General features: G+C 39.0%; 5 protein-coding genes across 5 annotated transcripts; 2 read left to right on the forward strand and 3 right to left on the reverse strand.

The window, feature by feature from the left end:
* Nucleotides 1-1,644: 1,644 nt before the first annotated feature.
* On the reverse strand, nt 1,645-3,959 carry LOC146663968 (interferon a3-like). The gene is made up of 5 exons (XM_085415357.1): nt 2,803-3,959; nt 2,618-2,701; nt 2,081-2,230; nt 1,838-1,909; nt 1,645-1,743 (listed from the first exon to the last, which is right to left on the reverse strand). Exons 1-5 carry the CDS (start codon nt 2,953-2,955, stop codon nt 1,645-1,647), a joined length of 558 nt encoding a protein of 185 aa, XP_085271483.1. The 5' UTR covers nt 2,956-3,959.
* Nucleotides 3,960-8,507: 4,548 nt separating this feature from the next.
* LOC146663969 (interferon a3-like) lies at nt 8,508-9,506 on the forward strand. The gene is made up of 5 exons (XM_085415361.1): nt 8,508-8,639; nt 8,739-8,822; nt 8,966-9,115; nt 9,214-9,297; nt 9,408-9,506. Exons 1-5 carry the CDS (start codon nt 8,508-8,510, stop codon nt 9,504-9,506), a joined length of 549 nt encoding a protein of 182 aa, XP_085271487.1.
* Nucleotides 9,507-12,197: 2,691 nt separating this feature from the next.
* On the reverse strand, nt 12,198-13,741 carry LOC146663970 (interferon a3-like). Its single transcript, XM_085415362.1, has 5 exons — nt 13,362-13,741; nt 13,177-13,260; nt 12,634-12,783; nt 12,391-12,462; nt 12,198-12,296 (listed from the first exon to the last, which is right to left on the reverse strand). Exons 1-5 carry the CDS (start codon nt 13,512-13,514, stop codon nt 12,198-12,200), a joined length of 558 nt encoding a protein of 185 aa, XP_085271488.1. The 5' UTR covers nt 13,515-13,741.
* A 5,320-nt stretch (nt 13,742-19,061) lies between these two features.
* Nucleotides 19,062-20,060, forward strand: LOC146663971 (interferon a3-like). Its single transcript, XM_085415363.1, has 5 exons — nt 19,062-19,193; nt 19,293-19,376; nt 19,520-19,669; nt 19,768-19,851; nt 19,962-20,060. Exons 1-5 carry the CDS (start codon nt 19,062-19,064, stop codon nt 20,058-20,060), a joined length of 549 nt encoding a protein of 182 aa, XP_085271489.1.
* Nucleotides 20,061-22,751: 2,691 nt separating this feature from the next.
* Nucleotides 22,752-24,302, reverse strand: LOC146663972 (interferon a3-like). The gene is made up of 5 exons (XM_085415365.1): nt 23,923-24,302; nt 23,738-23,821; nt 23,188-23,337; nt 22,945-23,016; nt 22,752-22,850 (listed from the first exon to the last, which is right to left on the reverse strand). Exons 1-5 carry the CDS (start codon nt 24,073-24,075, stop codon nt 22,752-22,754), a joined length of 558 nt encoding a protein of 185 aa, XP_085271491.1. The 5' UTR covers nt 24,076-24,302.
* Nucleotides 24,303-25,973: the final 1,671 nt, after the last annotated feature.

Consider the following 25,973-nt stretch of genomic DNA (forward strand, 5'->3'; position numbering starts at 1 on the left):
TGCATTCATCGGAGTATGAATGTGTGTGAATGTAGTTTAGGTTGCACTTGAAGTGCTTGTATGAGTGGGTGTGAATGGGTGAATGAGGCATGTTGTATAGAGCGCTTTGAGTACCCCGGGAGAGTAGAAAAGTGCTATATAAGAATCAGTCCATTTACCAGATCAGGGGTGGTACCTCTGAGGTGGCAGTTAGTCGAACCTTGGACAATGCAGTTTACATCCTGATGGTGGAACACTGGACCAGCTCTTTATCCTCTTGAGGATACTTGAGGGTGCATGGGAGTTTGTCCAACCAGTCTACATGGGCTTTGTGGACCCGGAGAAGGCACTCGACCATGTCCGTCAGAGTGTCTTGTGGAAGGTACTTCAGGAGTATGGGCTGTTTGGCCCATTGCTATGGACCACTCAATTCTCATACAACCATTTCAGGAGCTTGGTCCGCATAGCCAGCAATGAGCAATAAGTCAGACTGGTTTCCGGTGGGTGATGGATTCCACCAGGGCCGCCCTTGTCACCGGTTCTGTTCATAATTTGTATTTAGAGAATTTCTAGGTGTAGCCAAGTGGCAGAAGGCTCAGATGTTCTCTGAATCTCAGCTCTGCATTTCGTATATGATGTTGTTCTATTGCCTTCATCGGCTGATGACCTCCAGCTCGCACTGGAATGCTGCACAGCCAAATGCAATGAAGTGAATGAGAATAGCACCTCCAAATCTAAGGCCATGGTGCTCAGCCAGAAAAGGGTGGACTGTCCACTCGTGATCAGGGATGAGTTTGTGCCCCGAGTGGAGGAGTTTAAGTATCTTGGGGTCCTGTTCACGAGTGATGGGAGAAGGGGGAAGGACATTGACAGACAGATCAGTGCTGCGGCTGCTGTACTGGTCCATCAGGGTGAAGAGAGAGCTGAGTGTAAAGGCAAAGCTCTCAGTTTACTCGTCATACTTTATAAACCAAAAGAAACCAAACCAAAGAAAGTCTCTAAAGTGGCCTTGGTGCTCATACTCACTCCACATGAGGTATCAGTACTTCTACTTTCTATGTTGTAAGAGCTTTTGTGAAGAATCAAAACAATCTTTCTATATAAATCTGGACAATGTGTCTAATGTTTGATTGCACTCATTAAAAATAAGTGCATAACCATTATTCTTGATATTTCAGGAACAGAAAAGTCAACAATTTCAATTTGTGTGATAAGAAAATATTTATTGACTTTAACATATCAAATAATATGTCTAGTTTACTTTATGGAAAATTTTCAGAAATCTAATAAATAAATGAATAAATAATACAAAAATAAATACTAGTGTCAATATTATGAATACAATAAATAAATTAAACCAATTAAGAAATACAAATACATTTTAAAAATTTATCCGAAAGACGAGTTTTAGTGGGCATTTCCCAGAGACTTAACCAGGGATGCGCATTGACTCAGATGGTCTTCTGTAAATATATTTTACAAAATTTTCATTTTGCTCATTATAAAGATAAAAAATATTCCTAAATCTTCATCAGCATAGAAAAACAATCAAAACAAAAATATACAAATAACCAAGTAACTAAATAAATAAATAAATAAATAAAATAAATAGACAAGCAATTAAATTAACACAGCCGTCATTACAGACATGACAAGAGACAGGTTTTATTGGGCCGTGTGCAGAGATGAAGCCAGCTGTTCTGCTCTCATTAGATGGGCTTTGGCTTCTTTCCTGATCGTCTCCCAGGCTTCAGCACTGTAACCCTACAGACAAAACAATATTATCATTATTAAAATACCAGCGGTGTAAAATCTGTCATATTGAAATACAGGTTTAGTAAAAATAATGCAGACTTACATTGGCCTTTAGGATTTCATTTGAGAGACTCGTGAAATGCGTCAGCTGTGTCGTGTTGCTGTGGCTTCCAACCTAAATAACCCACAAGGAAAGAACAAAATATATTTGAATACATCATTCACCACTTTAACTTATTCACATTTGTCAGAGACTGATAAAATATATATAATAGAGACTGAATTCATTGTAAAATTTAAAAAAAAAATGCAATATCATTGTTCATTGTAATGAAAGTGAGCTTACACAGGAGTTAAGCTCTTCAGCCATTTTGTCGACAATACTGAGAAAGTTCTCCACTGTGTTCTTCTCCCATGGTGCAGAACTGCGATCCTTCTCAACCAGGGCAAACAGCTCCTTCAGAATCTGAACTATGAAAGCCAGTTTATCCTCATCCTAGAAGAAGAAGAAGATGAAGATGAAGAAGAAGAGATCACTATAGGAATACTTCTTTAAAACTTCAAGATGAATAGTCAAAGAACAAGAATTCACACAGCTATGAGAAATTTCCCAGGGACCGAAAATCTTTGTTTGCACAGGAACAAATGTTTGAAAATAACATTGTTGTGTTTTGTCTTTGAATTATACATTTTTATGCACAGGAGTTATGACAGAGTCGTGATAAGAGACAACTCCCTTGGCTCTGTGGGAGAGAATCCCTTCGACCCTTTCATAGCTGAACAGTCTATATATAGGTAAAGACAAACTTTTGTGGATTTGCAATCACTCCATTCTTTCATTAAAAAAGAAACAACTTTATGTAAAAAGCTGGGGATGACTTACTGTTGCTTTGGACTTCTGGTGATACAGTTCATTAGGGAAAGCCACTGTGTGCTCAATTTCAGCATCCTTAGTGGTGTTAGTAATCTGCATCACACACAAAACACGCACACACATCATATCCATGGAACTAATCAAACTATTTAAATCAATACCATGTTAAACATTATGCAAAGAAGTGCACTCACCATCATATCAAGGAAACCCAAAGCTCTCTTGTTGTACACATGGAATTGATGTTTTATGTCGTCTCGATCATTTACAATCCATTTGCAACCTAGCAAAGAGCCCGTACTGTACATCCCGAGAAACAGGCAAGCGATGAAAATCCTGCTGATCATTTTTGAAAAATGTAGAAATTTCCTTAGTGTGAAGCAAATTCTCAGGTCTCCTGGTGTTCTGATGGAGCAAACCTCAGGCGCTTCATTTATAGCAAAGCCCAAGGACACACCTATTTCATTTTCTAATCAGCTGGATAATCGTCTCAAAAGTAAAAACATAGCAGATTTATGTCATCCTTTTAAGATTTAATATCTGTTCTTTCATTTATAGAGAGTGCAAGATTTCGTTTTCTAACTCTATCAAGTAGAAACTAGAAAAACGTGAACCAGAAAAAAGATTTATGTCATTATTTTTTTTAGCTTGTGTTTGTGTTTTTTTTTTTGTTGTTGTTGTTGTTGTTTTTTATGATAATTGTGTCATATAAAGACAGTGTTGTACAAAAATTGGCTATGATATAACAAAAACTGAGGCAGCAGCACCATGAGATGACGTCAAGTTACCACATAAAAGCATAAAAACACAAATCTCCACCTCTATGTCAATCTCTTAATACTTGCGATTAACATGAAACCTTTAGGCGATTTTAAAGTAAACGTAGAACAACAGTCGTTTAATTAGTTTAATTAGTTTAATTAGTTCAATTAGTTTAAATGTAATTTAATTACTGTCAAGTAAAAGTTTATTTATCCGAAATCTGTTTTTACTTCTTGATTTTAATCTTGGAAAATTTAAGATAGGAGATTTACAGCAATGTTTTTCAGGGAGTCTTTACTTTCTTGGCAGTTTGCAAGACATTAATGTAGCTAAAATTTAAAAAAAAAATAGTTTTAGTTTTTTAACCTTCAGCTGGTTTCAAGTAAACCTCGGATAATGGTCGTTTAATATATGTGTATTTTAATTACCGTCATGTAAAAGTATATTCATCTCAATTCTTTCTTACATTATTTTATCTTGGAAAATTGAAGGTTGGAGATTTACAGTAATTATTTTCAGGCAGTAGTATTCACCTTCTTTGCGGGTTGCAAGCAGTAGCGGTTTTTGATATCAGCATCGTGGTGGGGGGCGGATTCACGGGCATCGGCAAATATAAATAAATAAATAAATTGCTCGTACTCATGCTGCCCAGACATCAGCCAGCGCGTATTGGGAATGGCATAGGCACCATCGGTTTTCTATCGCCCATTTGCTGGGAGTAAGGGCGCCCTCCGTTTGCGAGGTGCGCCTGCTTCTTGTGGCACAGGGAGGAGAGGGCGGGGCGGCGGGGGATTCTTTGGCTGGTTGGATAGCATCTAATAACCAACTCGCAAAATAAAACAATAAAAAAACCAACAAACACCAAACACGAGACATCATGATACTGACTTATCATTCTAATTCTATACGCGAAAAGTGAGCGCGAGAGCCCTCGGTGCGCCTGCTTGCTGCTGAAGTCAAAGTAAACTTTATTGTCATCTCCGCTATATACAGTCCAGTATATAGGGAGACGAAACGCCGAGCCTCCAGTTACAGCAGTGCAAGTAAACGAACAACAAATATAAGAAGAGTAAGAAAATAAATACACACTTTAGGACTCGGGGTAAAGGGATCAATAACAACTTAAAATTTATAATTTACAGTTTGATGATCTGTCTGTGAAGGTTCTCAGTCATCCAGGTCATCGTAGTCAAAGGAGCTTGCAAAGAAAAGCGTCTGGACTTCTTTAAGTTACTTGAAGACGTTTCACCTCTCATCCGAGAAGCTTCTTCAGTTCTAAGGTCAAATGGTGGAGAGTCCCAGATATAAACCCCCCACAGAGGGACAAAAGGACCCCCTGATGATCCTCTAATCGCCTGAGCCAAGGTGGGAAACTGGGTGTGGGTCCCAATCAGCCAGAGTTTCGGGTGAGCTCATTGTGAAACCTGGCCCCACCTTATCATGCGAATTCCTGAGGTCAGATGGCCCAGGATGTGAGTGGGCGTTAAGGCGTCTGGGAAGGGATCTCAAAACTGGATTATAGATGGCAGAGAGTTGGTGTCGTAAACCACCGCCTCTGTTCAAAGATGGTCGCTCACAGTGGACATAGATGGCTTCTTTCACTCCTCTTTCAAACCATCTGTCCTCTCTGTCCAAAATGTGAACATTGGCATCCTTGAAAGAGTGTCCTTTATCCCTAAGATGCAGATGGACTGCTGAGTCTTGTCCTGTGGAGGTGGCTCTTCTGTGTTGTACCATGCGCTTGTGAAGTGGCTGTTTGGTCTCTCCAATGTAGAGGTCTGGGCATTCCTCGCTGCACTGTACAGCATACACCACATTGTTAAGTCTGTGTTTTGGCGTTTTGTCTTTCGGGTGAACCAGTTTTTGTCTGAGCGTGTTGCTGGGTCTGAAATACACTGGGATGTCGTGCTTGGAGAAAACTCTCCTGAGTTTTTCTGATACACCGGCTACATAGGGGATGACAATGTTGTTGCGTCTGTCTTTCTTATCCTCCCTCGCTGGTGTCTGATCTTCTTTTCTGTGCCTCTTTGCTGACTTTAAGAACGCCCAGTTAGGATAGCCGCACGTTTTGAGTGCTTCCTTTACATGTGTGTGTTCCTTCTTTTTTCCTTCAGGCTTAGAGGGAACATGTTCTGCCCGGTGGTGTAGGGTCCTAATTACTCCAAGTTTGTGTTCCAGAGGGTGATGGGAGTCGAACAGGAGGTACTGGTCCGTGTGTGTGGGCTTCCGGTAAACTTCAATGTTGAGGTTGCCATTCTCTTCAATGTGCACAGCGCAGTCCAGGAAAGGCAAACAGTTATCCTTTGTGTCTTCCCTGGTGAACTTTGAAGTTTGATGATCTCACACACAGCCTGTCGACAGGGGAGGGGGGCCGGCTGCTTCCAAATAGAGCACATTTCATTCATAAAGATGTAAATCCAAGCCCATATGTATTCATGATTTGAATCCTGGGTTGTGTGAAATCCCAGAAATACACCTTAGACAAAGTGAATCTGCGAACTAGGTGTAGGTCTATTAGGTTATATTGTGGCGATCGTTGAGTTGGGGAATTTGTGTTCATACTGGAGTGCAAAATTAAAACCAATGGAAGATGGACAAGAACAGTTCAAAGCCATCAGGTGCTCAGTTTAGAAAAAATAGAAAAGAAGAGGAGGAGAAACAAGCAAAAGATACAGGTAAGCAGATGTGTCATTGGATAATGGCAGGTCATCCTGAAACAATCAGAATCAGAATACTTCATTCCCTAAGGAAATAATGTGGGTTACAGTTGCTCCAAAGAGAAATGGTAAAAATAGTCCTGTTCTCATTGTATGACGAATTATGATGGCTGTTTGGTCGCCGTTTGCATACAATGCATACTCTCTCTCTCTTCATATGTATGTATGTGTTTGTGTGTGTGTGTGTGTGTGTGTGTGTGTGTGTGTGTGTGTGTGTGTGTGTGTGTGTGTGTGTGTGTGTGTGTGTGTGTGTGTGTGTGTGTGTGTGTGTGTGTGTGTGTGTTTCTCTGGCGAAATTCAGTATGGTTCCGTCCAACAGTTTTATGTTACTGTACAATTCCTAATATGTTTTGTGTGTGTGTGTGGGGGGGGGGCTCCGGAGGGAGTGTTCGCCCGGGGCGCCAAACAGGCTAGGACCGCCACTGGTTGCAAGACATTAATGGCAGTTTAAAAAAAAATGTTAAAAAATGAAAACAGTCAACGTCGAACACATTTCGTTACTTATGATGAAATAAAATGAAAGCGGATGTGCGCCAAACGTCAGTGACGCTCCTTACGCACGTTTGCTTTCATTTTCAAGTAGGGTTGATTACAGGAGAGAAGAAAAGAGTATAGAGTGATTTAAGTTTATGTTTTTTCAGGTTCTGAAATATATAAAAAGCCAAATATACAGGTCATATAAGTTGCAGAGTGTGTTATGAAAAGTCTTTAGCAGGGCAGGAGCTGTGAACGGAGAACAGAAAGTCTGTGGCGTCTACAACAATATGTAACAGAGCACTAAGGTGTCAAATAAAATGTCAAAGAGATAAATGTATAATTTATTTATTTATTCCATCAATTAAACATACATTTCCCATTCATTCCCAAACAGGACTCAAAACATATTTTACTAATATTCCAGCTGCACATTAAACCTATCAAACCAAAGGTGCGAGCAAATAACACTACACTGCACTACACTAAACCCAGTTTAGAGACACTGCAATCAATTTACCACTGGGCACGCACTGCAAACAGTTCTGGTCTCAGCACAGCTGGGAATCAGCGGTATGCGTAACCTGCAGTCTGGATTTATAAAAGGGAAGTGGCACAAATTAATAAACGAAAAGATAAAGATAACAACGAGAGAGGTTAGTCCGCCCTTCATTCATAACAGTCTTTACGGCTGGACGGACTAACCAAAGGAAATTACAAATCAACCAAAAAGAAACATTAACTGCAGAGGCATCACAACAACAGAATATTGATCGCGCGCTGTCGATCTACAGCTTGAACACCATTAAAACGTCACACGAACAACATACCCACTTGCACCAGAGTGAGTTAATTGTCTCTGGAACTTCCTCACCGAGGAGCGCTGACCTCACCTCACACACCTATTAACTTTCAAAGTTCCTCTGCCAATCACACGGCAGAAAGCAGCAAACTGCCAGGTGACACTTGTTCCAAGTAGAAACTCTACGCCGCCTATAGGTGATACTCGTAAACTACAGCTTCCACTTTGGGTATTTTTTTTCTCTTTACCGAGGAAAATGAAAGCGGCTGCCACGTGAGTGAAGAATGGGCGCAGGTATGAATGAGCAGGTGTATTTACCTTGGTTCATTGCATCATTGCGTCATTTCATGTGGCCTGCATTTAGCTTTTTTAGCAGTTTCTTCATTATTAAGCAGCTTGCACTTCTGCTGTACTTGTAAATCAGTTGTGATGTATTTGTGTTAACCTCATGTAACCGGTAGTGGAGGTCAAACCAGGAGTATTTATCTGCTCCGATTCTGAATGAGTCTGAAATAATAATAACTGAAAAAAGCCCCCCTCAGCAAAACAAAACAAACAAACAAGAAAAGCAATCCAGCACATGTAGTACTTGCAATGACGTTATCGTTAACATATATCTGACCTGTGATCTGATCACTTTTGTTTCATCACCTGTTCATGCATGTGGGTCCACCGTCTGCCTGCCACATGCCCGTTTCTTGACAATAATAGATGAAAATGTCCTCAAAGCAGCATTAATATCCCTGTAACAGGTTACCTGTTTAGTATCAAAACGTAAGCCTATACACGATTTGGTTACAAATGAAATCATCAGTCGTGAGTTGAGTTTGTCGTCATGTTTCTTAGGTGTTCAAATGGATGTGTATGTCCACGAATCCTCATAATGAGGTCAAACCCTCATACATCATGATATCTTATCTTCTTTAAGATATATTGTTAAGTGTGGGATTTTTTTTTCTATAGACGGAAATTTAAATCCCACGTGTACGACATTACAGCTTGTTGTACCTGCGGGTTTCCCAGGTATATAGAAAATGAAATATTTTCGCTCTGCTATAAATGCGGCGCTGCAGGTCTGCTCCATCAGAACACCGGGAGACATCCGAGTTTGCTTCATACAAAGGAAGTTTATACCTTTAAAAAAATGATGAACAGGATTCTCTTTGCTTGCCTGTTTCTCACTCTGTCCACTGAAAGCTCCTCGCTAAGCTGCAGATGGATGGATCATAAATTCAGACAGCACAACGAAGAAACTCTGAATCTAATTGATACCATGGTGAGTGTTTAATGCTTTAATATTAGTTAATTTGTTATTTTTCGTGAAAGAATTATTTCAATTTAGCATCTGATGACTAAAACACTCAATGTGTTTCAGGCTAAAAACTCCACTAACACCACTGAAGTGGAGGTCACTGTGGCCTTCCCTAATCACCTGTATCACCAGGTGTCCAAATCATCAGTAAGTGAACCTCAGCTTTTGCCTATTTATAGAAAAAAACATAATTTTCCCTTAGGACAGATTAATTTTGTCTTTTAAATCCACTCTTATTATTATTGAAGCATTTCTAAAGTGGTCTGTATTTGATCTTCTTCTTCTTCCAGGCTGAGGATAAACTGGCTTTCACAGTTCAGATTCTGGAGGAGGTGGCTGCCCTGTTTGAGGAGGATCACAGCTCTGCATCATGGGAGGACAGCACAGTGAGGAACTTGCTCAATATTGTCAACAAACAGGCTGAAGAGCTTCACTCCTGTGTAAGTTCACTTTCAGTTAGGTTTTTATTACATTCGAATATGATACTTTACATGACATGACATATTCTTAATTGTCATTTTGCTTGTAATTAAATTAGATTGGGAGCCACAGTCACAAGAAGAAAACCACAAAGCTGCACATGTACTTTAAGAGACTCTCACATCATATCCTAAAGGAAATGGTAAGATCACATCATTCTCATTAATTTGGGGTTTAGATCATCCTGAAGATAAATAGATATAATAACTTGTTTCAATAACAATAAGAATACTAATATTGGTATTTCTGTAGGGTCACAGTGCTGAAGCCTGGGAGGTGATCAGGAAAGAAACCAAAGCCCATCTAATGAGAGCAGAACAGCTGGCTTCATCTCTGCACACGGCCCAATAAAACCTGTCTCTTGTCATGTCTGTAATGACGGCTGTGTTAATTTAATTGCTTGTCTATTTATTTTATTTATTTATTTATTTATTTAGTTACTTGGTTATTTGTATATTTTTGTTTTGATTGTTTTTCTATGCTGATGAAGATTTAGGAATATTTTTTATCTTTATAATGAGCAAAATGAAAATTTTGTAAAATATATTTTACCAAATAAAAGAGTCTATCTTCTTACAAAGTGAATTTATTGTTTATATTACTTTTTAATATCAAAATGGTGAACTTGTAAGTTCCTTTAACCAGATTTCGATTGCAATTAAACTAAAAAATGAAAAACAAAACTCCACAGTGCTTGGAAGTTCACGAAAGTGGAATGAAAGTGTTCTTTAATGGGTTAAAAGGAAAGCCCATAATATAAGATGTAACTCTTCTGTCACTTAATCAATAAATTGACACGATTAAGACAGTTATTTCATGATGAAATAAACAAAAACGTGGGTAATGTTTTTCCAGCCTTTCTGTTTTACATTGATCCAGTTTGGGCCAAATTTTAACTGATGGCCTCACATTTGGAATATTTTGACATAGAGAGGAGTTCATGGTCTCCTCAGGGACTACAAGTTGTTCACGTCTTATGGCTGCAAAACAAGTCCTCTTGTATCTGCGCTAAAATACTTAATTTCAGATGTGATGCTGTGAAGTTTACTTTTTGTTAAATAATTATAAATACTGTCGTCTAAGCTTCCACTTAAATTATTTTACAACCTGAAAATGACCAAATTATTTATTTATTCTTTTATTTATTTTTAATGCTCGAATATGGAAAAACTTAGAATTGAAGAAGTATGTACCATTTTTCAGTTCTTTTATGCATGATATAGGTATATTTGTATAGGCATTGTGCTCATGTACTGCATCATCACCCCACTTTGTGTGGGGTGGCTGAGGCTCAGGTGGTAGAACAGATCAGCTACTGATCGGAAGGTTGGTGGTTCGATCCTTGGCTTCCCCAGTCTGGATGCCTTGGGCAAGATACTAACCCTGAGTTGCATTCATCGGAGTATGAATGTGTGTGAATGTAGTTTAGGTTGCACTTGAAGTGCTTGTATGAGTGGGTGTGAATGGGTGAATGAGGCATGTTGTATAGAGCGCTTTGAGTACCCCGGGAGAGTAGAAAAGTGCTATATAAGAATCAGTCCATTTACCAGATCAGGGGTGGTACCTCTGAGGTGGCAGTTAGTCGAACCTTGGACAATGCAGTTTACATCCTGATGGTGGAACACTGGACCAGCTCTTTATCCTCTTGAGGATACTTGAGGGTGCATGGGAGTTTGTCCAACCAGTCTACATGGGCTTTGTGGACCCGGAGAAGGCACTCGACCATGTCCGTCAGAGTGTCTTGTGGAAGGTACTTCAGGAGTATGGGCTGTTTGGCCCATTGCTATGGACCACTCAATTCTCATACAACCATTTCAGGAGCTTGGTCCGCATAGCCAGCAATGAGCAATAAGTCAGACTGGTTTCCGGTGGGTGATGGATTCCACCAGGGCCGCCCTTGTCACCGGTTCTGTTCATAATTTGTATTTAGAGAATTTCTAGGTGTAGCCAAGTGGCAGAAGGCTCAGATGTTCTCTGAATCTCAGCTCTGCATTTCGTATATGATGTTGTTCTATTGCCTTCATCGGCTGATGACCTCCAGCTCGCACTGGAATGCTGCACAGCCAAATGTAATGAAGTGAATGAGAATAGCACCTCCAAATCTAAGGCCATGGTGCTCAGCCAGAAAAGGGTGGACTGTCCACTCGTGATCAGGGATGAGTTTGTGCCCCGAGTGGAGGAGTTTAAGTATCTTGGGGCCCTGTTCACGAGTGATGGGAGAAGGGGGAAGGACATTGACAGACAGATCAGTGCTGCGGCTGCTGTACTGGTCCATCAGGGTGAAGAGAGAGCTGAGTGTAAAGGCAAAGCTCTCAGTTTACTCGTCATACTTTATAAACCAAAAGAAACCAAACCAAAGAAAGTCTCTAAAGTGGCCTTGGTGCTCATACTCACTCCACATGAGGTATCAGTACTTCTACTTTCTATGTTGTAAGAGCTTTTGTGAAGAATCAAAACAATCTTTCTATATAAATCTGGACAATGTGTCTAATGTTTGATTGCACTCATTAAAAATAAGTGCATAACCCTTATTCTTAATATTTCAGGAACAGAAAAGTCAACAATTTCAATTTGTGTGATAAGAAAATATTTATTGACTTTAACATATCAAATAATATGTCTAGTTTATTTTATGGAAAATGTTCAGAAATCTAATAAATAAATGAATAAATAATACACAAATACTAAAAATAAATAATAGTGTCAATATTATGAATACAATAAATAAATTAAACCAATTAAGAAATACAAATACATTTTAAAAATTTATCCGAAAGACGAGTTTTAGTGGGCATTTCCCAGAGACTTAACCAGGGATGCGCATTGACTCAGATGGTCTTCTGTAAATATATTTTACAAAATTTTCATTTTGCTCATTATAAAGATAAAAAATATTCCTAAATCTTCATCAGCATAGAAAAACAATCAAAACAAAAATATACAAATAACCAAGTAACTAAATAAATAAATAAATAAATAAAATAAATAGACAAGCAATTAAATTAACACAGCCGTCATTACAGACATGACAAGAGACAGGTTTTATTGGGCCGTGTGCAGAGATGAAGCCAGCTGTTCTGCTCTCATTAGATGGGCTTTGGCTTCTTTCCTGATCGTCTCCCAGGCTTCAGCACTGTAACCCTACAGACAAAACAATATTATCATTATTAAAATACCAGCGGTGTAAAATCTGTCATATTGAAATACAGGTTTAGTAAAAATAATGCAGACTTACATTGGCCTTTAGGATTTCATTTGAGAGACTCGTGAAATGCGTCAGCTGTGTCGTGTTGCTGTGGCTTCCAACCTAAATAACCCACAAGGAAAGAACAAAATATATTTGAATACATCATTCACCACTTTAACTTATTCACATTTGTCAGAGACTGATAAAATATATATAATAGAGACTGAATTCATTGTAAAATTTAAAAAAAAAATGCAATATCATTGTTCATTGTAATGAAAGTGAGCTTACACAGGAGTTAAGCTCTTCAGCCATTTTGTCGACAATACTGAGAAAGTTCTCCACTGTGTTCTTCTCCCATGGTGCAGAACTGCGATCCTTCTCAACCAGGGCAAACAGCTCCTTCAGAATCTGAACTATGAAAGCCAGTTTATCCTCATCCTAGAAGAAGAAGAAGATGAAGATGAAGAAGAAGAAGAAGAGATCACTATAGGAATACTTCTTTAAAACTTCAAGATGAATAGTCAAAGAACAAGAATTCACACAGCTATGAGAAATTTCCCAGGGACCGAAAATCTTTGTTTGCACAGGAACAAATGTTTGAAAATAACATTGTTGTGTTTTGTCTTTGAATTATACATTTTTATGCACAGGAGTTATGACAGAGTCGTGATAAGAGACAACTCCCTTGGCTCTGTGGGAGAGAATCCCTTCGACCCTTTCATAGCTGAACAGTCTATATATAGGTAAAGACAAACTTTTGTGGATTTGCAATCACTCCATTCTTTCATTAAAAAAGAAACAACTTTATGTAAAAAGCTGGGGATGACTTACTGTTGCTTTGGACTTCTGGTGATACAGTTCATTAGGGAAAGCCACTGTGTGCTCAATTTCAGCATCCTTAGTGGTGTTAGTAATCTGCATCACACACAAAACACGCACACACATCATATCCATGGAACTAATCAAACTATTTAAATCAATACCATGTTAAACATTATGCAAAGAAGTGCACTCACCATCATATCAAGGAAACCCAAAGCTCTCTTGTTGTACACATGGAATTGATGTTTTATGTCGTCTCGATCATTTACAATCCATTTGCAACCTAGCAAAGAGCCCGTACTGTACATCCCGAGAAACAGGCAAGCGATGAAAATCCTGCTGATCATTTTTGAAAAATGTAGAAATTTCCTTAGTGTGAAGCAAATTCTCAGGTCTCCTGGTGTTCTGATGGAGCAAACCTCAGGCGCTTCATTTATAGCAAAGCCCAAGGACACACCTATTTCATTTTCTAATCAGCTGGATAATCGTCTCAAAAGTAAAAACATAGCAGATTTATGTCATCCTTTTAAGATTTAATATCTGTTCTTTCATTTATAGAGAGTGCAAGATTTCGTTTTCTAACTCTATCAAGTAGAAACTAGAAAAACGTGAACCAGAAAAAAGATTTATGTCATTATTTTTTTAGCTTGTGTTTGTGTTTTTTGTTGTTGTTGTTGTTGTTGTTGTTGTTTTTGATGATAATTGTGTCATATAAAGACAGTGTTGTACAAAAATTGGCTATGATATAACAAAAACTGAGGCAGCAGCACCATGAGATGACGTCAAGTTACCACATAAAAGCATAAAAACACAAATCTCCACCTCTATGTCAATCTCTTAATACTTGCGATTAACATGAAACCTTTAGGCGATTTTAAAGTAAACGTAGAACAACAGTCGTTTAATTAGTTTAATTAGTTTAATTAGTTCAATTAGTTTAAATGTAATTTAATTACTGTCAAGTAAAAGTTTATTTATCCGAAATCTGTTTTTACTTCTTGATTTTAATCTTGGAAAATTTAAGATAGGAGATTTACAGCAATGTTTTTCAGGGAGTCTTTACTTTCTTGGCAGTTTGCAAGACATTAATGTAGCTAAAATTTAAAAAAAAAATAGTTTTAGTTTTTTAACCTTCAGCTGGTTTCAAGTAAACCTCGGATAATGGTCGTTTAATATATGTGTATTTTAATTACCGTCATGTAAAAGTATATTCATCTCAATTCTTTCTTACATTATTTTATCTTGGAAAATTGAAGGTTGGAGATTTACAGTAATTATTTTCAGGCAGTAGTATTCACCTTCTTTGCGGGTTGCAAGCAGTAGCGGTTTTTGATATCAGCATCGTGGTGGGGGGCGGATTCACGGGCATCGGCAAATATAAATAAATAAATAAATTGCTCGTACTCATGCTGCCCAGACATCAGCCAGCGCGTATTGGGAATGGCATAGGCACCATCGGTTTTCTATCGCCCATTTGCTGGGAGTAAGGGCGCCCTCCGTTTGCGAGGTGCGCCTGCTTCTTGTGGCACAGGGAGGAGAGGGCGGGGCGGCGGGGGATTCTTTGGCTGGTTGGATAGCATCTAATAACCAACTCGCAAAATAAAACAATAAAAAAACCAACAAACACCAAACACGAGACATCATGATACTGACTTATCATTCTAATTCTATACGCGAAAAGTGAGCGCGAGAGCCCTCGGTGCGCCTGCTTGCTGCTGAAGTCAAAGTAAACTTTATTGTCATCTCCGCTATATACAGTCCAGTATATAGGGAGACGAAACGCCGAGCCTCCAGTTACAGCAGTGCAAGTAAACGAACAACAAATATAAGAAGAGTAAGAAAATAAATACACACTTTAGGACTCGGGGTAAAGGGATCAATAACAACTTAAAATTTATAATTTACAGTTTGATGATCTGTCTGTGAAGGTTCTCAGTCATCCAGGTCATCGTAGTCAAAGGAGCTTGCAAAGAAAAGCGTCTGGACTTCTTTAAGTTACTTGAAGACGTTTCACCTCTCATCCGAGAAGCTTCTTCAGTTCTAAGGTCAAATGGTGGAGAGTCCCAGATATAAACCCCCCACAGAGGGACAAAAGGACCCCCTGATGATCCTCTAATCGCCTGAGCCAAGGTGGGAAACTGGGTGTGGGTCCCAATCAGCCAGAGTTTCGGGTGAGCTCATTGTGAAACCTGGCCCCACCTTATCATGCGAATTCCTGAGGTCAGATGGCCCAGGATGTGAGTGGGCGTTAAGGCGTCTGGGAAGGGATCTCAAAACTGGATTATAGATGGCAGAGAGTTGGTGTCGTAAACCACCGCCTCTGTTCAAAGATGGTCGCTCACAGTGGACATAGATGGCTTCTTTCACTCCTCTTTCAAACCATCTGTCCTCTCTGTCCAAAATGTGAACATTGGCATCCTTGAAAGAGTGTCCTTTATCCCTAAGATGCAGATGGACTGCTGAGTCTTGTCCTGTGGAGGTGGCTCTTCTGTGTTGTACCATGCGCTTGTGAAGTGGCTGTTTGGTCTCTCCAATGTAGAGGTCTGGGCATTCCTCGCTGCACTGTACAGCATACACCACATTGTTAAGTCTGTGTTTTGGCGTTTTGTCTTTCGGGTGAACCAGTTTTTGTCTGAGCGTGTTGCTGGGTCTGAAATACACTGGGATGTCGTGCTTGGAGAAAACTCTCCTGAGTTTTTCTGATACACCGGCTACATAGGGGATGACAATGTTGTTGCGTCTGTCTTTCTTATCCTCCCTCGCTGGTGTCTGATCTTCTTTTCTGTGCCTCTTTGCTGACTTTAAGAACGCCCAGTTAGGATAGCCGCACGTTTTGAGTGCTTCCTTTACATGTGTGTGTTCCTTCTTTTTTCCTTCAGGCTTAGAGGGAACATGTTCTGCCCGGTGGTGTAGGGTCCTAATTACTCCAAGTTTGTGTTCCAGAGGGTGATGGGAGTCGAACAGGAGGTACTGGTCCGTGTGTGTGGGCTTCCGGTAAACTTCGATGTTGAGGTTGCCATTCTCTTCAATGTGCACAGCGCAGTCCAGGAAAGGCAAACAGTTATCCTTTGTGTCTTCCCTGGTGAACTTTGAAGTTTGATGATCTCACACACAGCCTGTCGACAGGGGAGGGGGGCCGGCTGCTTCCAAATAGAGCACATTTCATTCATAAAGATGTAAATCCAAGCCCATATGTATTCATGATTTGAATCCTGGGTTGTGTGAAATCCCAGAAATACACCTTAGACAAAGTGAATCTGCGAACTAGGTGTAGGTCTATTAGGTTATATTGTGGCGATCGTTGAGTTGGGGAATTTGTGTTCATACTGGAGTGCAAAATTAAAACCAATGGAAGATGAACAAGAACAGTTCAAAGCCATCAGGTGCTCAGTTTAGAAAAAATAGAAAAGAAGAGGAGGAGAAACAAGCAAAAGATACAGGTAAGCAGATGTGTCATTGGATAATGGCAGGTCATCCTGAAACAATCAGAATCAGAATACTTCATTCCCTAAGGAAATAATGTGGGTTACAGTTGCTCCAAAGAGAAATGGTAAAAATAGTCCTGTTCTCATTGTATGACGAATTATGATGGCTGTTTGGTCGCCGTTTGCATACAATGCATACTCTCTCTCTCTTCATATGTATGTATGTGTTTGTGTGTGTGTGTGTGTGTGTGTGTGTGTGTGTGTGTGTGTGTGTGTGTGTGTGTGTGTGTGTGTGTGTGTGTGTGTGTGTGTGTGTGTTTCTCTGGCGAAATTCAGTATGGTTCCGTCCAACAGTTTTATGTTACTGTACAATTCCTAATATGTTTTGTGTGTGTGTGTGTGTGTGTTTGGGGGGGGGGGGGGCTCCAGAGGGAGTGTTCGCCCGGGGCGCCAAACAGGCTAGGACCGCCACTGGTTGCAAGACATTAATGGCAGTTTAAAAAAAAATGTTAAAAAATGAAAACAGTCAACGTCGAACACATTTCGTTACTTATGATGAAATAAAATGAAAGCGGATGTGCGCCAAACGTCAGTGACGCTCCTTACGCACGTTTGCTTTCATTTTCAAGTAGGGTTGATTACAGGAGAGAAGAAAAGAGTATAGAGTGATTTAAGTTTATGTTTTTTCAGGTTCTGAAATATATAAAAAGCCAAATATACAGGTCATATAAGTTGCAGAGTGTGTTATGAAAAGTCTTTAGCAGGGCAGGAGCTGTGAACGGAGAACAGAAAGTCTGTGGCGTCTACAACAATATGTAACAGAGCACTAAGGTGTCAAATAAAATGTCAAAGAGATAAATGTATAATTTATTTATTTATTCCATCAATTAAACATACATTTCCCATTCATTCCCAAACAGGACTCAAAACATATTTTACTAATATTCCAGCTGCACATTAAACCTATCAAACCAAAGGTGCGAGCAAATAACACTACACTGCACTACACTAAACCCAGTTTAGAGACACTGCAATCAATTTACCACTGGGCACGCACTGCAAACAGTTCTGGTCTCAGCACAGCTGGGAATCAGCGGTATGCGTAACCTGCAGTCTGGATTTATAAAAGGGAAGTGGCACAAATTAATAAACGAAAAGATAAAGATAACAACGAGAGAGGTTAGTCCGCCCTTCATTCATAACAGTCTTTACGGCTGGACGGACTAACCAAAGGAAATTACAAATCAACCAAAAAGAAACATTAACTGCAGAGGCATCACAACAACAGAATATTGATCGCGCGCTGTCGATCTACAGCTTGAACACCATTAAAACGTCACACGAACAACATACCCACTTGCACCAGAGTGAGTTAATTGTCTCTGGAACTTCCTCACCGAGGAGCGCTGACCTCACCTCACACACCTATTAACTTTCAAAGTTCCTCTGCCAATCACACGGCAGAAAGCAGCAAACTGCCAGGTGACACTTGTTCCAAGTAGAAACTCTACGCCGCCTATAGGTGATACTCGTAAACTACAGCTTCCACTTTGGGTATTTTTTTTCTCTTTACCGAGGAAAATGAAAGCGGCTGCCACGTGAGTGAAGAATGGGCGCAGGTATGAATGAGCAGGTGTATTTACCTTGGTTCATTGCATCATTGCGTCATTTCATGTGGCCTGCATTTAGCTTTTTTAGCAGTTTCTTCATTATTAAGCAGCTTGCACTTCTGCTGTACTTGTAAATCAGTTGTGATGTATTTGTGTTAACCTCATGTAACCGGTAGTGGAGGTCAAACCAGGAGTATTTATCTGCTCCGATTCTGAATGAGTCTGAAATAATAATAACTGAAAAAAGCCCCCCTCAGCAAAACAAAACAAACAAACAAGAAAAGCAATCCAGCACATGTAGTACTTGCAATGACGTTATCGTTAACATATATCTGACCTGTGATCTGATCACTTTTGTTTCATCACCTGTTCATGCATGTGGGTCCACCGTCTGCCTGCCACATGCCCGTTTCTTGACAATAATAGATGAAAATGTCCTCAAAGCAGCATTAATATCCCTGTAACAGGTTACCTGTTTAGTATCAAAACGTAAGCCTATACACGATTTGGTTACAAATGAAATCATCAGTCGTGAGTTGAGTTTGTCGTCATGTTTCTTAGGTGTTCAAATGGATGTGTATGTCCACGAATCCTCATAATGAGGTCAAACCCTCATACATCATGATATCTTATCTTCTTTAAGATATATTGTTAAGTGTGGGATTTTTTTTTCTATAGACGGAAATTTAAATCCCACGTGTACGACATTACAGCTTGTTGTACCTGCGGGTTTCCCAGGTATATAGAAAATGAAATATTTTCGCTCTGCTATAAATGCGGCGCTGCAGGTCTGCTCCATCAGAACACCGGGAGACATCCGAGTTTGCTTCATACAAAGGAAGTTTATACCTTTAAAAAAATGATGAACAGGATTCTCTTTGCTTGCCTGTTTCTCACTCTGTCCACTGAAAGCTCCTCGCTAAGCTGCAGATGGATGGATCATAAATTCAGACAGCACAACGAAGAAACTCTGAATCTAATTGATACCATGGTGAGTGTTTAATGCTTTAATATTAGTTAATTTGTTATTTTTCGTGAAAGAATTATTTCAATTTAGCATCTGATGACTAAAACACTCAATGTGTTTCAGGCTAAAAACTCCACTAACACCACTGAAGTGGAGGTCACTGTGGCCTTCCCTAATCACCTGTATCACCAGGTGTCCAAATCATCAGTAAGTGAACCTCAGCTTTTGCCTATTTATAGAAAAAAACATAATTTTCCCTTAGGACAGATTAATTTTGTCTTTTAAATCCACTCTTATTATTATTGAAGCATTTCTAAAGTGGTCTGTATTTGATCTTCTTCTTCTTCCAGGCTGAGGATAAACTGGCTTTCACAGTTCAGATTCTGGAGGAGGTGGCTGCCCTGTTTGAGGAGGATCACAGCTCTGCATCATGGGAGGACAGCACAGTGAGGAACTTGCTCAATATTGTCAACAAACAGGCTGAAGAGCTTCACTCCTGTGTAAGTTCACTTTCAGTTAGGTTTTTATTACATTCGAATATGATACTTTACATGACATGACATATTCTTAATTGTCATTTTGCTTGTAATTAAATTAGATTGGGAGCCACAGTCACAAGAAGAAAACCACAAAGCTGCACATGTACTTTAAGAGACTCTCACATCATATCCTAAAGGAAATGGTAAGATCACATCATTCTCATTAATTTGGGGTTTAGATCATCCTGAAGATAAATAGATATAATAACTTGTTTCAATAACAATAAGAATACTAATATTGGTATTTCTGTAGGGTCACAGTGCTGAAGCCTGGGAGGTGATCAGGAAAGAAACCAAAGCCCATCTAATGAGAGCAGAACAGCTGGCTTCATCTCTGCACACGGCCCAATAAAACCTGTCTCTTGTCATGTCTGTAATGACGGCTGTGTTAATTTAATTGCTTGTCTATTTATTTTATTTATTTATTTATTTATTTAGTTACTTGGTTATTTGTATATTTTTGTTTTGATTGTTTTTCTATGCTGATGAAGATTTAGGAATATTTTTTATCTTTATAATGAGCAAAATGAAAATTTTGTAAAATATATTTTACCAAATAAAAGAGTCTATCTTCTTACAAAGTGAATTTATTGTTTATATTACTTTTTAATATCAAAATGGTGAACTTGTAAGTTCCTTTAACCAGATTTCGATTGCAATTAAACTAAAAAATGAAAAACAAAACTCCACAGTGCTTGGAAGTTCACGAAAGTGGAATGAAAGTGTTCTTTAATGGGTTAAAAGGAAAGCCCATAATATAAGATGTAACTCTTCTGTCACTTAATCAATAAATTGACACGATTAAGACAGTTATTTCATGATGAAATAAACAAAAACGTGGGTAATGTTTTTCCAGCCTTTCTGTTTTACATTGATCCAGTTTGGGCCAAATTTTAACTGATGGCCTCACATTTGGAATATTTTGACATAGAGAGGAGTTCATGGTCTCCTCAGGGACTACAAGTTGTTCACGTCTTATGGCTGCAAAACAAGTCCTCTTGTATCTGCGCTAAAATACTTAATTTCAGATGTGATGCTGTGAAGTTTACTTTTTGTTAAATAATTATAAATACTGTCGTCTAAGCTTCCACTTAAATTATTTTACAACCTGAAAATGACCAAATTATTTATTTATTCTTTTATTTATTTTTAATGCTCGAATATGGAAAAACTTAGAATTGAAGAAGTATGTACCATTTTTCAGTTCTTTTATGCATGATATAGGTATATTTGTATAGGCATTGTGCTCATGTACTGCATCATCACCCCACTTTGTGTGGGGTGGCTGAGGCTCAGGTGGTAGAACAGATCAGCTACTGATCGGAAGGTTGGTGGTTCGATCCTTGGCTTCCCCAGTCTGGATGCCTTGGGCAAGATACTAACCCTGAGTTGCATTCATCGGAGTATGAATGTGTGTGAATGTAGTTTAGGTTGCACTTGAAGTGCTTGTATGAGTGGGTGTGAATGGGTGAATGAGGCATGTTGTATAGAGCGCTTTGAGTACCCCGGGAGAGTAGAAAAGTGCTATATAAGAATCAGTCCATTTACCAGATCAGGGGTGGTACCTCTGAGGTGGCAGTTAGTCGAACCTTGGACAATGCAGTTTACATCCTGATGGTGGAACACTGGACCAGCTCTTTATCCTCTTGAGGATACTTGAGGGTGCATGGGAGTTTGTCCAACCAGTCTACATGGGCTTTGTGGACCCGGAGAAGGCACTCGACCATGTCCGTCAGAGTGTCTTGTGGAAGGTACTTCAGGAGTATGGGCTGTTTGGCCCATTGCTATGGACCACTCAATTCTCATACAACCATTTCAGGAGCTTGGTCCGCATAGCCAGCAATGAGCAATAAGTCAGACTGGTTTCCGGTGGGTGATGGATTCCACCAGGGCCGCCCTTGTCACCGGTTCTGTTCATAATTTGTATTTAGAGAATTTCTAGGTGTAGCCAAGTGGCAGAAGGCTCAGATGTTCTCTGAATCTCAGCTCTGCATTTCGTATATGATGTTGTTCTATTGCCTTCATCGGCTGATGACCTCCAGCTCGCACTGGAATGCTGCACAGCCAAATGTAATGAAGTGAATGAGAATAGCACCTCCAAATCTAAGGCCATGGTGCTCAGCCAGAAAAGGGTGGACTGTCCACTCGTGATCAGGGATGAGTTTGTGCCCCGAGTGGAGGAGTTTAAGTATCTTGGGGCCCTGTTCACGAGTGATGGGAGAAGGGGGAAGGACATTGACAGACAGATCAGTGCTGCGGCTGCTGTACTGGTCCATCAGGGTGAAGAGAGAGCTGAGTGTAAAGGCAAAGCTCTCAGTTTACTCGTCATACTTTATAAACCAAAAGAAACCAAACCAAAGAAAGTCTCTAAAGTGGCCTTGGTGCTCATACTCACTCCACATGAGGTATCAGTACTTCTACTTTCTATGTTGTAAGAGCTTTTGTGAAGAATCAAAACAATCTTTCTATATAAATCTGGACAATGTGTCTAATGTTTGATTGCACTCATTAAAAATAAGTGCATAACCCTTATTCTTAATATTTCAGGAACAGAAAAGTCAACAATTTCAATTTGTGTGATAAGAAAATATTTATTGACTTTAACATATCAAATAATATGTCTAGTTTATTTTATGGAAAATGTTCAGAAATCTAATAAATAAATGAATAAATAATACACAAATACTAAAAATAAATAATAGTGTCAATATTATGAATACAATAAATAAATTAAACCAATTAAGAAATACAAATACATTTTAAAAATTTATCCGAAAGACGAGTTTTAGTGGGCATTTCCCAGAGACTTAACCAGGGATGCGCATTGACTCAGATGGTCTTCTGTAAATATATTTTACAAAATTTTCATTTTGCTCATTATAAAGATAAAAAATATTCCTAAATCTTCATCAGCATAGAAAAACAATCAAAACAAAAATATACAAATAACCAAGTAACTAAATAAATAAATAAATAAATAAAATAAATAGACAAGCAATTAAATTAACACAGCCGTCATTACAGACATGACAAGAGACAGGTTTTATTGGGCCGTGTGCAGAGATGAAGCCAGCTGTTCTGCTCTCATTAGATGGGCTTTGGCTTCTTTCCTGATCGTCTCCCAGGCTTCAGCACTGTAACCCTACAGACAAAACAATATTATCATTATTAAAATACCAGCGGTGTAAAATCTGTCATATTGAAATACAGGTTTAGTAAAAATAATGCAGACTTACATTGGCCTTTAGGATTTCATTTGAGAGACTCGTGAAATGCGTCAGCTGTGTCGTGTTGCTGTGGCTTCCAACCTAAATAACCCACAAGGAAAGAACAAAATATATTTGAATACATCATTCACCACTTTAACTTATTCACATTTGTCAGAGACTGATAAAATATATATAATAGAGACTGAATTCATTGTAAAATTTAAAAAAAAAATGCAATATCATTGTTCATTGTAATGAAAGTGAGCTTACACAGGAGTTAAGCTCTTCAGCCATTTTGTCGACAATACTGAGAAAGTTCTCCACTGTGTTCTTCTCCCATGGTGCAGAACTGCGATCCTTCTCAACCAGGGCAAACAGCTCCTTCAGAATCTGAACTATGAAAGCCAGTTTATCCTCATCCTAGAAGAAGAAGAAGATGAAGATGAAGAAGAAGAAGAAGAGATCACTATAGGAATACTTCTTTAAAACTTCAAGATGAATAGTCAAAGAACAAGAATTCACACAGCTATGAGAAATTTCCCAGGGACCGAAAATCTTTGTTTGCACAGGAACAAATGTTTGAAAATAACATTGTTGTGTTTTGTCTTTGAATTATACATTTTTATGCACAGGAGTTATGACAGAGTCGTGATAAGAGACAACTCCCTTGGCTCTGTGGGAGAGAATCCCTTCGACCCTTTCATAGCTGAACAGTCTATATATAGGTAAAGACAAACTTTTGTGGATTTGCAATCACGACACTTTCCATTCTTTCATTAAAAAAGAAACAACTTTATGTAAAAAGCTGGGGATGACTTACTGTTGCTTTGGACTTCTGGTGATACAGTTGATTAGGGAAAGCCACTGTGTGCTCAATTTCAGCATCCTTAGTGGTGTTAGTAATCTGCATCACACACAAAACACGCACACACATCATATCCATGGAACTAATCAAACTATATAAATCAATACCATGTTAAACATTATGCAAAGAAGTGCACTCACCATCATATCAAGGAAACCCAAAGCTCTGTTGTTGTACACATGGAATTGATGGTTTATGTCGTCTTGATCTTTTACAATCCATTTGCAACCTAGCAAAGAGCCCGTACTGTACATCCCGAGAAACAGGCAAGCGATGAAAATCCTGCTGATCATTTTTGAAAAATGTAGAAATTTCCTTAGTGTGAAGCAAATTCTCAGGTCTCCTGGTGTTCTGATGGAGCAAACCTCAGGCGCTTCATTTATAGCAAAGCCCAAGGACACACCTATTTCATTTTCTAATCAGCTGGATAATCGTCTCAAAAGTAAAAACATAGCAGATTTATGTCATCCTTTTAAGATTTAATATCTGTTCTTTCATTTATAGAGAGTGCAAGATTTCGTTTTCTAACTCTATCAAGTAGAAACTAGAAAAACGTGAACCAGAAAAAAGATTTATGTCATTATTTTTTTTAGCTTGTGTTTGTGTTTTTTGTTGTTGTTGTTGTTGTTGTTGTTGTTGTTGTTGTTGTTGTTGTTGTTGTTGTTGTTGTTGTTGTTGTTGTTGTTGTTTTTGATGATAATTGTGTCATATAAAGACAGTGTTGTACAAAAATTGGCTATGATATAACAAAAACTGAGGCAGCAGCACCATGAGATGACGTCAAGTTACCACATAAAAGCATAAAAACACAAATCTCCACCTCTATGTCAATCTCTTAATACTTGCGATTAACATGAAACCTTTAGGCGATTTTAAAGTAAACGTAGAACAACAGTCGTTTAATTAGTTTAATTAGTTTAATTAGTTCAATTAGTTTAAATGTAATTTAATTACCGTCAAGTAAAAGTTTATTTATCCAAAATCTGTTTTTACTTCTTGATTTTACTTCTTGTCCCACCTGCAAATTAGGGGCATAATACTGTAAATAAGACTTTGCCAGTGTGGCTCTTTATCACAACTGATCAAGATGGCAAAAGATTATCTGCTGCGAGGGCCATCCAATTGATTTCGGAAGAGAGAGAGGAGCTTCGGATGATGATGTTGACAAAGAGGTTTCAGAATATTTCACATTTCTGAAAATTCAGAGTCTGACAGTGACTTTGAAGAAGAGGATGAGGTTGAGCACCATTTAGTAACAAAACGAAGACGAGTACCCCATCTGCAGCCAGCTCCAGGACCAGAACAAGCCCACCAGACAGCAAGTGAAGAAATATGGATGTCAATAAATGGTGAAATTGAATGGTCTTCTTGCCCAAGAAATGAGCCACCCTGCAGAGCTGTTACTGTGATAAGCCAGGGCCAACACGGCTGACAGTTACTCATGTGCAGGACATCAAGTCTTCATTTGAGCTTTTCATCCCAGATTCCATCCAGAAAATTATTCTGGATTGCAGAAGGAAGGTGGTTTTTTTGGAGAGAGGTGGAAGGAGACCAAATTCATCTAAGAACCCCAAAGGCCTACTTTGGGGTTTTTATCCTTGCAGGAGTTTTCAGGTCCAAAGGGGAATCGACAGAATCCCTGTGGGATGCAGAAACCGGCAAGAACCTATCCGTGCATCAGTGTCTCTGGAAAACTTCCACAAAATTTCCAGGATTATCCGTTTTGATAACCGAGACGACAGACCAGCTCGATGGCAGAGAGACAAGGTAGCTGCCATCAGGACAGTGTGGGATAAGTGTGTGCACCACCTCTCCCTGTTTTACAACCCTGGGCCTAATGTCACCATTGATGAGCAGCTGATCCCATTTAGTTGTGAAACATATTGCTTCACGTGTAAATGTGTTGTGTCTTTCCACTCACTCCACTTGATTATAACGGATTTATTTTTTTTATAACATTTTATAAAAAAACAAAACAAAAAAACGAGAAGCACATTAATTCATAAATGTGATCTAACAAAGGTAAAGGGAAAAAATTAACCATGTTTGCTGTTCATATGTCTTGTAATTGGGATGAAGTAAACATCTGTTGAGTATTTAACATAAAATTGTTTGATAGTGTTAATTTGGAAAGCCAAAACTCTAGCGGGTCCACCAGACCTATGAACACTGGCTGAGTAACAAAAATATG

The sequence above is a fragment of the Rhamphochromis longiceps genome, linkage group LG8 (genome assembly GCF_057381845.1).
Source record: "Rhamphochromis longiceps isolate RC_006_pf linkage group LG8, R_longiceps_female_GT1.1, whole genome shotgun sequence".
Lineage (NCBI taxonomy): Eukaryota > Metazoa > Chordata > Actinopteri > Cichliformes > Cichlidae > Rhamphochromis > Rhamphochromis longiceps.

Coding starts and splice junctions, on each gene's coding strand:
- LOC146663968 (XM_085415357.1), bottom strand. CDS start 2,955: ATGATCAGCAGGATTTTCATCGCTTGCCTGTTTCTCGGGATGTACAGT. Junction 2,702..2,802: donor TGGGTTTCCTTGATATGATG/GTGAGTGCACTT, acceptor TGTGTGATGCAG/ATTACTAACACCACTAAGGA. Junction 2,231..2,617: donor ACCAGAAGTCCAAAGCAACA/GTAAGTCATCCC, acceptor TTCTTCTTCTAG/GATGAGGATAAACTGGCTTT.
- LOC146663969 (XM_085415361.1), top strand. CDS start 8,508: ATGATGAACAGGATTCTCTTTGCTTGCCTGTTTCTCACTCTGTCCACT. Junction 8,823..8,965: donor ACCAGGTGTCCAAATCATCA/GTAAGTGAACCT, acceptor TTCTTCTTCCAG/GCTGAGGATAAACTGGCTTT. Junction 9,298..9,407: donor ATCATATCCTAAAGGAAATG/GTAAGATCACAT, acceptor GTATTTCTGTAG/GGTCACAGTGCTGAAGCCTG.
- LOC146663970 (XM_085415362.1), bottom strand. CDS start 13,514: ATGATCAGCAGGATTTTCATCGCTTGCCTGTTTCTCGGGATGTACAGT. Junction 12,463..12,633: donor CTGAAGAGCTTAACTCCTGT/GTAAGCTCACTT, acceptor TGGGTTATTTAG/GTTGGAAGCCACAGCAACAC. Junction 12,297..12,390: donor ATGAAATCCTAAAGGCCAAT/GTAAGTCTGCAT, acceptor TTTTGTCTGTAG/GGTTACAGTGCTGAAGCCTG.
- LOC146663971 (XM_085415363.1), top strand. CDS start 19,062: ATGATGAACAGGATTCTCTTTGCTTGCCTGTTTCTCACTCTGTCCACT. Junction 19,377..19,519: donor ACCAGGTGTCCAAATCATCA/GTAAGTGAACCT, acceptor TTCTTCTTCCAG/GCTGAGGATAAACTGGCTTT. Junction 19,670..19,767: donor CTGAAGAGCTTCACTCCTGT/GTAAGTTCACTT, acceptor TAATTAAATTAG/ATTGGGAGCCACAGTCACAA.
- LOC146663972 (XM_085415365.1), bottom strand. CDS start 24,075: ATGATCAGCAGGATTTTCATCGCTTGCCTGTTTCTCGGGATGTACAGT. Junction 23,822..23,922: donor TGGGTTTCCTTGATATGATG/GTGAGTGCACTT, acceptor TGTGTGATGCAG/ATTACTAACACCACTAAGGA. Junction 23,338..23,737: donor ACCAGAAGTCCAAAGCAACA/GTAAGTCATCCC, acceptor TTCTTCTTCTAG/GATGAGGATAAACTGGCTTT.